This window comes from Malus domestica, chromosome 11 (genome assembly GCF_042453785.1).
Source record: "Malus domestica chromosome 11, GDT2T_hap1".
NCBI classification, from domain to species: Eukaryota; Viridiplantae; Streptophyta; class Magnoliopsida; order Rosales; family Rosaceae; genus Malus; species Malus domestica.
Window position 1 is genome coordinate 2874592 of NC_091671.1, and position 9653 is coordinate 2884244.

Below are 9653 nucleotides of genomic sequence, written 5' to 3' on the forward strand. Positions count from 1 at the left end.
GACAAAGAAAAGGATAGGGTGAAAGCATGCTATGAGATACTCTTGCTTTCAACCCTAGTGATATGAGATACCTTTGCTTTGATGTGGTTTGGCTGAAGAAGCGTTTCCAGGGGAGGAAGAAAAACTGAGTTTTGGTTGCAGATGCCTTCGGCAAAGAAGAAGAGTCAAGCTGGAGGTGTGTCTTGCTAGAGATGATGGAGGTCGAATTATATGGTGAGCTCCCAACAACAAGTGGCAGGGTGGATGTACCTTGTCTCCCATGCTTTGTTGGCCAACCGTCGGGTAGGTGAGTATGATGGACTCAACAACAAGTGGCAGGGTGGATGTGCCTTGTCCCCCATGCTTTGTCGGCCAACCGTCGGGTAGGTGAGTATGATGGACTGCACACGTTTTCAACCTTGTCAGTGATCTCTGGCAAAGTTGCACGTGATAGCCGAAAGCTGAAACTGTGTCTGCAAAGTGTTGACGGATTTTACGCAGGAAAATCCGGGTTTTGAAATTCGAGGAGTGCCGTTTCTTTAATTTAATTTTTTTTTTGAACAAGTGGTTGTGTTGCCTCTTCTTTTTAAAGAGGTGTCAATCATTTTTGACCTGCACGCTTTGAAGATCGCTCGCCTTTGAAAATCGTCCTTGCTGTATTTCTGAGATTTTTTACTCACTCCAACCCTTTTCTTTTACCATATTTTTGAAAATGGCTAACCCATCTAACATTTGTTTAGATTTGAGTCTTAGCAGTGACGCAAGTGCACCGCGTCAGGGTAATATATGGCGCCCGTCCTTCTCATCTTCTAATGGCCCTCTTACAGTTGAAGACTCTGTAATGAGGGATGCAGCAACGGCTACGGTTGTAGCTAGAAACCTTATCACTCCTACAGATAATATGATACTTTCACAACGGTCCGATGAATTAGCTGTTCGAGAGTCCCAGGCTCTCAGTGTCCAGTGTGCGAACTCTGTTTCCAACATGAGCCAACGCTTACTTGTTCGAACTCGCCAGGTTGAATCATTGACAGCCGAGGTGGTAGTTCTTAATCAAGTGATCAGACAGCTGAAGTATGAGAATAGAGAATTGCATGTGCTTGCAAATAATTATTCGACGAGCATGAAGAGGAAGTTTGATCAGTTGCTGGACTCCGAAGGTCGGATTCAAAGTAACAATCGGAGATTTGTGGATGTATTCCAGAGGGACCTTTTGCCTTCGTCATCTGAAGTTCGACCAGGTGTTGAGGCTCCAAATAATCCATCCTCGACGCCTCCCTCTTCTAGGGTTCCGCCGAGTATTAAGGCTTCAAGTACTGAGGCTTCACATAAGTCGCCGAGTACCAAGGTTTCAAGTACTGAGGCTTCACATAAGTCGCCGAGTACTAAGGCTTCAAGTACTGAGGCTTCACATAAGTCGCTGAGTACTAAGGCTTCAAGTACTGAGGCTTCTCATTAGTGACATTCGTGAAGGTTTTTTTTTTTTTTTATTTTTTATTTTTTTTTATTTTATTTTTTTACGCATTTGTAATTTCTTAGAGATATCAATGGACTTGCTTTATTTTATTCAGTATGTTGTGCTAAAACATAGATCTGACTAATGCGCTTCGTCATCTTCCCCCTGCTTTCTTCATTTCAATTAGTCTTTTCTTGCTTTTTATTATTTCCTTTTTCATAATTGCTAATAGTTGCATACATGACCTGCCTTTCTTGTTTTTTTCTTTTTTTATCATTTCCTTTTGGATGGTGCCTGTCAATCATTTCTTTTCTTTGCTTTCGGTGGCTGGTCACCATTTGAAAACCTTTTTTTTTTTTTTTTTTTTTTTTTTTTTTTTTTTTTCTTTATATATGGTGCTTTGTAGGGATGGAACTCAACGGACGGTGAGCTGCAGTCGAGGCTTCATGACCGGCTAGTCGTTTGACGGCGGTTTATTGAAGTTCTTCGTCGTTGTTGTTTGTCACGGACGGAGAAAAGGCCTTTGGGTGTGAGTTGACAAACTTTGATTTTGTCAATCACATTCAAAAGCAGCAACCATGGCGGAGGTGCAGAAGCAGCTGGAGCTTGGGGTAGAATGCAAGGCATTGAGCTTCACTACCGGCTAGTCGTTTGACGGCGGTTATTGAAGTTCCTTGCTTATCATCGTGATCATATTGACGAGCTGGAGGGAATCTCTCAAGACACCCTACTCCCCCAACGAGCTTAATCATCAACAACCAACTGAGAAATGCATGTTCTACAAGTACTGCACCTGAGATCTAGGCTATCATGCTAACTTTCCTCTGTGCTTGTAAGAATTTTTTTTTTTTGAATTGGAAAGTTGAGGGTGCTACCACAAATCACACCAGCAAGGCAACAAGATCCAATAGCTGTAATTTGGGATTTCATATACCATTGTTTGGTAACAACAGAGAGGAACCCCTGTTCTGTTGCTTTGATATGCTTTCCGTATCACGTCTACTGACATGGACTGTTGCTCTGAAGTGACCATTTTTAGATGCTGGAATAGGTGATCATTGATGTAACGTGATGTCTCAGGACCGCCATGACCGTCATATATTTCGAAAAAAAAGGTGCCAGACGAGCCAGACTCGAGCGAGCTCAAGGGACCGGACTCAACCTGGTTTTGATCCTCAAGCAAATTGTTGGCCTGCACAACAGCCATTGAAAATTCACCATCTATTTGCTGCCCATTTGCAGCCATAGCCGGTGGGAGGCCTCCAAGAACATCACCAAGTCCACCAGTTTTACTCCATGGACCAACCTCAGCTCCCAGAAACACTAAATTCATCCCACTTCCACAAACAATGACTCCTGAAGTCTTCCTAGTGCCGTTGACGGTTTTGCCCCCCAAATGCGTATCTCCTGAAGTAGATAGCACTTCAAACACACCATCACCAACCTCAAGTACTGAAACATCGAAAATACCACCTCCAAGGTCAAATACCAAGATAGTTTCATTGTTCTTCCTGTCAAAGCCGTATGCTAAAGAAGCAGCAGCAGGTTCATTTATAATCCTAAGAACTTCCAAACCAGCAATACGGCCGGCATCTTTTGTAGAAGTTCTTTGAGAGTCATTAAAGTAAGCAGGAACAGTGATCACTGCTTTACCAACTTTACCATTCAAAAACTTTGAAGCATCATCCACAGGCTTCCTCAACACCTGAGCTGAAATTTCTTCAGCGGCGAACTGCTTGCCGTCCTTGGCCTCCTTGGCCTTTTCCACTTCTACCAGATACTTGTACTTTGTCGCCGCCATTTCTCAAATCACAATCGGATCGCGCGGAGCACCCCTTCTCTATCTGCAAATGATTTCAGAGGCTCTGCCGGTCGCAGGTGGTGTTTTTTTTTTTTTTTTTTTTTTTACTTGTAGACGAATACGAGTTCACTGAGTCAGGAAAACGCAGAGAGGAGAGAACCACAAAAGGAAGGCTTTGGGGATTTTCGCTTTTCTCTGTACCTCAGCACCCTCGCCTCGCGATCTGCGGAGGAGAGCTGGACCGCCGGATGTGATGACTCCACGGCGGAGGTCATTGACTTGTTGTAAGGATTTGAATCGTCTGTCATCGTGTTGTCATCTGGCACGATGCTGACGTCCATCGAGGAAGATGAAACACTCTGCCTCAGACACTGAGTGTGGTGGTAGCCGTAGACGAAGGGTTTGGAGGCGATGTTGGTGTTGCCGGCGGGCTTGCAGTGGTGCACGTGGACGTTGACGCCGCGGCCGTTGATGGTCTTGAAGCTGTTGACAATGAACTCGTATTTGAGCTCAATGGTCATGTCCGCCGAGAAGATGATCCAGAAGGGTTCTTTTTGGATGACGGCATGGCGGAGCGTGCCCGGAGTTGGGTTCGCTGGGTTGGAATCGGAGGAGTCGGTGACTGGAATGGAGAAGGGTTTGGTTGGAGGAGAAAACCCGAAGTGGGTTTTGAGAGCTGGGTTTATTGGAATTTAGAAAGATGGGCTTTGAGAGCTGGGCCCGGTTTTGTAATTGGTGGACAAGGAAGGAGATGGGCCTGGTTTGATTTGGGTTTCTTCTTCTTGGAGCTGAATTTGGACAATAGGCTTTGGGCTTGGCCAACCTCCTTTTGATGGGCTTATTGCTGCTAGATAGAAGACATATATATATATATATATATATATATATAAGGAATTTATTTTTTTTATTTTATTTTTTTATTTTTAAATACATAAACATATGCATTCATCAATTTTTTTTTTTAATAAAATTGACTTTCTTTAATAAAACATTTATTTATATTTTGATGTGACTGAACTTGAAATTGAATATTCAAGCTGCCTACGTACCCTTCCAAAGAAAAAGATCAAGTCAAAACGTAGTTCAAATGCATTTTTTTTTTTTTTGATTTTGATGATGATTTTGATGATGATTTTGCCGTACACAGTTTATGCTCTTGCGGGCCAGGAGCGTTGGTGTTGCCTTTTATGCTCGTGCAGACCAGGAGCGTTGTGCCATGCAGTTTAGGCTCGTGCAGGCGAGGAGCCTTGGTTGTGGCCTTTTAGGGGTAGTAGCGCTTCAAGAATCTTCCATTGATAGGGCCAATCTTCAAGCCGTCTTCTGCCATGATTAAGTAGGCGCCGTTGGTGTAAACCTCTTGTATTACGTATGGTCCATCCCACTTTGATGTGAACTTGCTTTTCGTCTTGTGAGTTGTGATGATAGGCCTACGCAATGCGAGGACGAGATCTCCAGTTTGGAAAGACCTTGGGCGGACCTTCTTGTTGAATGCCTTGGATAGCCGTGCTTGGTAGCATTCCAAGTGTTGTTGAGCTTCGAGGCTTCTTTCGTCGAGTGCTTCCAACTCTTGAAGGAGCAACTTTGCATTCTCCTTCTCAGTCAAGCCTTCTTGTATAGCCATTCTCAGTGAGGGGATTTGACTTTCGAGCGGTAGAACAGCTTCCACGCCATATACAAGAGAATAAGGCGTAGCTTGGGTAGGAGTCCTATGTGTCGTCCGATATGCCCAAAGTGCTTCGCTTATTCTTTCATGCCAATCTCACTTTGTTCGGCCGATCACCTTCTTTAAGAGATTGCACAATGTTTTGTTGAATGCTTCTGCAAGACCGTTGGCCGGGGCATGATACATGGAAGACTTATGCTGCTTGAACTTGTATTTCTCACATAGCTCATCCACGAGTCGGTTGGAGAATTGCTTTCCGTTGTCAGTGATGATGTAACGAGGCACCCCATATCGGTGGATGATGTGCTCCTTGATGAAACGGACGACAGTTTCCTTCTTTACTTCCCTTAGTGGTATGGCTTCAGCCCACTTGGAGAAGTAATCTGTTGCAGCTAGGATGTAAGCTTCTCCTACAGATGATTTCGGAGTAATTGGTCCTACGACGTCCAATCCCCATGTATCGAATGGCCATGAAGCAACTGTAGGGTGTAATGGCTCAGGTGGCTGGTGTATGAAGTTTGCGTGGAATTGGCAGGCTTAGCACCTTTTGGCATATTCCAGGCAGTCCTTCACCATGCTTGGCCAGTAGTAGCCCATTCTTTTGAGCTGGAAATGTAGCTTTGGTCCAGATTGATGCGCCCCGCATACGCCTGAGTGTGCTTCTTCCATGGCTTGATTAACTTCTTCCTCACCTAGGCATCTCAGAAGTACTCATTCGAAAGAGCGTCGGTAGAATGTTTCTTTGTAATAGAGGAAGCGAGGTGCTCGTCGACGTATTTCGGAGCGGTGTTTAGGATCATCTGGAAGTTTTCCATGCTCTAAGTAATCGATCAGCGGTTGTCTCCACTATTCAACATCGACTGGAAGTACTGAGATGACATTTGTATCATCCAGTAGCATTTCAGTTACGAGGGGGATCACCCATCTTTGGCAGACTGGCACGTCTGCAGCTTCATCTTCTCCTATTGTCATGCTTGAGGCTAGGTTGGCAAGAGCGTCTGCCATTTGATTTTCTTTTCTTGGCACATGCTCTAGTGTCACAGTCTCAAACTCTTGTAGCAGTTGAGTTGCCAGCCGAAAGTATGGGATGAGATCATCTTTCTTCACCTCATATTCAGTTAAGAGTTGATTGATTATGAGCTTGGAGTCGCCAAATATCTCAAGGGCTGTGATCCCCATATTGATCGCCATTTGGAGTCTGATGATCAGTGCTTGGTACTCAGCGACATTGTTGGAGCATAATTCGCTTAGTTGAAAGGAATAAGGTAATATATGCCTTTGTGGCGACATGAATACCACTCCTGCCCCCGCTCCGTCTGCTCGTGCAGATCCGTCGAAGAACATCGTCCATGTCGGGAAGATGTCGATGTAGAACACTTCCTCGTCAGACAAGTCGTCTGAGATTTTCCAATCAGCTGGGATTGGGTGATCGGCAAGAAAGTCTGCCAGTGCTTGTCCCTTTACGGCTTTAGCTGGGACGTAGATGATCTCATATTGGTTAAGAAGTAGCGCCCATTTAGCGAGTCGCCCTGTCAAGACGGGTTTGGACATGACGTATTTGACCGGGTCAGCTTTTGCAACCAAGTGGATGGTGTACGCATGCATGTAATGCCTGAGTTTCTGGATGGCGAACACTAAGGCAAGGCACATCTTTTCTATTGGGGAGTAGTTTAACTCGGCGCCGGTGAGGGTTCGGCTGAGGTAGTAAAGCGCTCTTTCTTTCTGGGATTCATTCTCTTGCGCCAAGAGTGCTCCAACTGAACTTTCTTGAGCGGCCATGTACAATATGAGTGGTTTCCCGGGCACAGGCGCCCCCAAGACAGGCGGACTTGACAAATACTTTTTTATGCTTTCAAAAGCATTGTGGCATGCTTCGTCCCATACAAACGGAACATCCTTCTTCATGAGTCGGCTGAACGGTTGACAACGCCCTGCAAGGTTAGAGATGAAGCGTCTGATAAATGCAAGCCGTCCTTGTAGACTTTTCAGCTCGTGCAGGTTTCTTGGCTCAGGCATGCTTTGAATGGCCTTGATTTTTTATTGGTCCACTTCAATACCACGGTGCTTGACAATGAAGCCGAGGAACTTTCCGGAGGTGACGTCAAACGCACATTTTAATGGGTTCATCTTGAGGTTGTATTTTCGCAGCCTTTCGAACACTACTCGCAAATCCTTCAAGTGATATGATCTTTTCTTTGTTTTGACCACCACATCGTCTACATAACATTCTACGTTCTTGTGTAGCATGTCATTGAAGATTTTCTGCATTGCTCGTTGATATGTAGCTCCAGCGTTCTTTAGACCAAAGGGCATCACCTTGTAACAGTAGATACCTTTTGGAGTGCGGAATGCTGTTAGTTCCTCGTCTTCGAGAGCCATACGAATTTGATTGTATTCAGAAGAGCCGTCCATGAATGACAGTGCCTCGTGGCCAGTGGTTGCGTCCACCATGATTTCAATGATTGGTAAGGGGAAGTCATCTTTCGGATAAGCGTCGTTGAGGTCCCGAAAGTCTACGCAAACACGTATTTGTCCAGATTTCTTAAGGACGATGACGATGTTGGAGATCCACTTGGGGTATTGCACCTCTCGAATGAATCCTGCTTCAATTAGCTTGTCAATCTCTGCCTCGATTTGTGGAATGAGCTCGGATCGATATCGCCTTTGAGTTTGCTTTATTGGTCGTGTTCCAGGCTTGACTGCAAGATGATGCACAGCGATGACAGGGTCAAGGCCGGGCATTTCTTTGTAAGTCCAGGCGAAGACGTCTTTGTACTCTGATAGCAGTTGGTAGTACTCCTCTATCTCGTCTGCTCTTAGCAGTGCACTTACAAAGATAGGTTTTTGCTCCTCTTCTGTGCCCAAGTTGAGCTCCTTGAGATCGTCAACCGTGGCTTGCCCCCCATCCTCAAGTTGTGGTGGTGCAGCAGTGACATCTTCTTCAAGGGTCTCGTCTTCTTTGCCTTCTTGGATCGTGATGTGGAAGACATCTTGGACTTCCTTTTTAATGTCGTCCTCTTGGGTTTGTTGGTATGCAGATTGTCCAGTATGGATGATGGTGCGCCTTCTTACTATCAGTGGTCCATTTGCGTCAACCTCCAAGATTGCTTGACGCTTCATCCTTGAAGGAATCGAGCTTCGAATATCACCTTTTCCTGCTAGCCTGTCGAGCTTTTCTTCCTTTGACGTTGTTTCCCTATTTCCAGAAAACTTCATGTTGTCTTCAAGTCTTTCCAAAGCTGACTGACGAGGAGGAGAGCTAGCTGTGTTGCTTTGCTTATTAGGTTTTGACAACCTTTCAAAAATAGAGCTTCGGGAGGTTGGCCTGTTAAGCCTCTTGAAGACGGAGGTTCGGTTTTGACCACCAATGTGATCAAGGGCTGACGTTCTGGGTCTTGAACGATTCATCCTATCGAAGACTGGCGTTCGAGAGGTGGATTTAGGCTCCTCTTGATCTTGTTCCATGCTCACACTGATATGTTGAGTGCTAGCATTTTTCGTTTGGCTTGAAATCTTCACGGGTGCACTTGGTGTGAAGCCAAGTCCAGCTTTGTTGTTGTTAACTCCGTAACCATGCTTTTTCAACTTCTTTTGAGTCTCGGTGAGGTCACGTTCTTTATTGTTGACGGTGTTTGAAACCTTTTTTCCAGGATTTGAAGAAGAAACGAAGTCGTACCCAGCTTTTGACATGAGTTTGTAGGCGTTCGGATCAAAACCTTCTTCAGTCCTCTTGGTTGGGAGAAAACTTGGTTCCGCTCTCTTTGGTAGAGCTTTTACGAAGCCTTGTGGTAATCTTGCAACCTTAGCGTTGCTTAGCTGTGTCAGAGGTAGAACTGCATTCGTCTTGAGCAACTTTACATTATCCACGTACCGTTGTGCATCGACTTTGCTTGCTTCAGTTTCGAATGGGGATTGACCATTCTTTCTTCTTGACATCGGGATGTATCGGAAAACGGGTGTGTTTAGTACATTTGAGGGCGTCTTACTCTCTTTGGTTGTTGCGGGTTTAGCAAGCTCATCATTGTTCTTGCTTAAAGACGACATGGCTTCTTCTTCTTGCTTCTTGGGCATGGCTTGCCACTCCTGCTTTTTAGATGTTGCTTTGCCCGTGGATTTGATCTCTTTTGGAAGAGCTTCGAGCACCATGTCTTCATCCATGTAGAACTTGGCGTCTGGGAAATGTGATTCAGCTTCGGTGAATGGTTTGGTGTCGCCATAGATCACCTTCACTCATTCTCGGTAGAATTTCAAGCATTGGTGAAGGGTGGACGGTACTACTCCATTTGCATGGATCCAAGGCCTTCCTAAGAGCAAGCCGTAGGAAGTTCTTGCATCAATCACGTGGAATATCGTGCTTGACTTGAGTTCACCAATAGTCATCTCTACTCGGATCATGCCCATTGCTTTTTGTCCTCCTTGATTAAAACCTTGGATTAGTAGACGACTTAAGGACAGTTCATCCGCCTTGATGCCGATTGTAGTCATTGTTGACTTTGGCATGATGTTTATGGCTGATCCACCATCCACAAGCATGCGATTGACTTTGTGCTCCCTTACGTACCCAGAGACGAAGAGAGGACGGTTGTGAGGCTTGGATCCTAGCAGCAAGTCTTCGTCGGTGAAATAGATTGTGTCCTCGATGGCACAGCATGTGGCATATTCATGTGGCCGAAGCTTGAAGCCTTCGTTCTTGCTTTCTTGCACTTCGTGGTCATTGGGACTTTCCAAGACCGCTGCTAATGCTATTCGCATCT

At 45.2% G+C, this 9653-nt stretch overlaps 1 protein-coding gene across 1 annotated transcript; it reads right to left on the reverse strand.

Moving 5' to 3' along the window:
- Nucleotides 1-5745: 5745 nt before the first annotated feature.
- On the reverse strand, nt 5746-8364 carry LOC139189255 (uncharacterized). The gene is made up of 3 exons (XM_070807836.1): nt 7305-8364; nt 6242-6830; nt 5746-6097 (listed from the first exon to the last, which is right to left on the reverse strand). Exons 1-3 carry the CDS (start codon nt 8362-8364, stop codon nt 5746-5748), a joined length of 2001 nt encoding a protein of 666 aa, XP_070663937.1.
- Nucleotides 8365-9653: the final 1289 nt, after the last annotated feature.

Bases quoted from the DNA above. Each gene is read 5' to 3' on its own strand.
- LOC139189255 (XM_070807836.1), bottom strand. From the start codon at position 8,364: ATGGAACAAGATCAAGAGGAGCCTAAATCCACCTCTCGAACGCCAGTC. The intron at 6,831-7,304 runs GCTCTTCTGAAT...CTAACCTTGCAG, and splicing joins GGCACTGTCATTCATGGACG to GGCGTTGTCAACCGTTCAGC. The intron at 6,098-6,241 runs GTTCTTCGACGG...ACTGATCATCAG, and splicing joins ATCTTCCCGACATGGACGAT to ACTCCAAATGGCGATCAATA.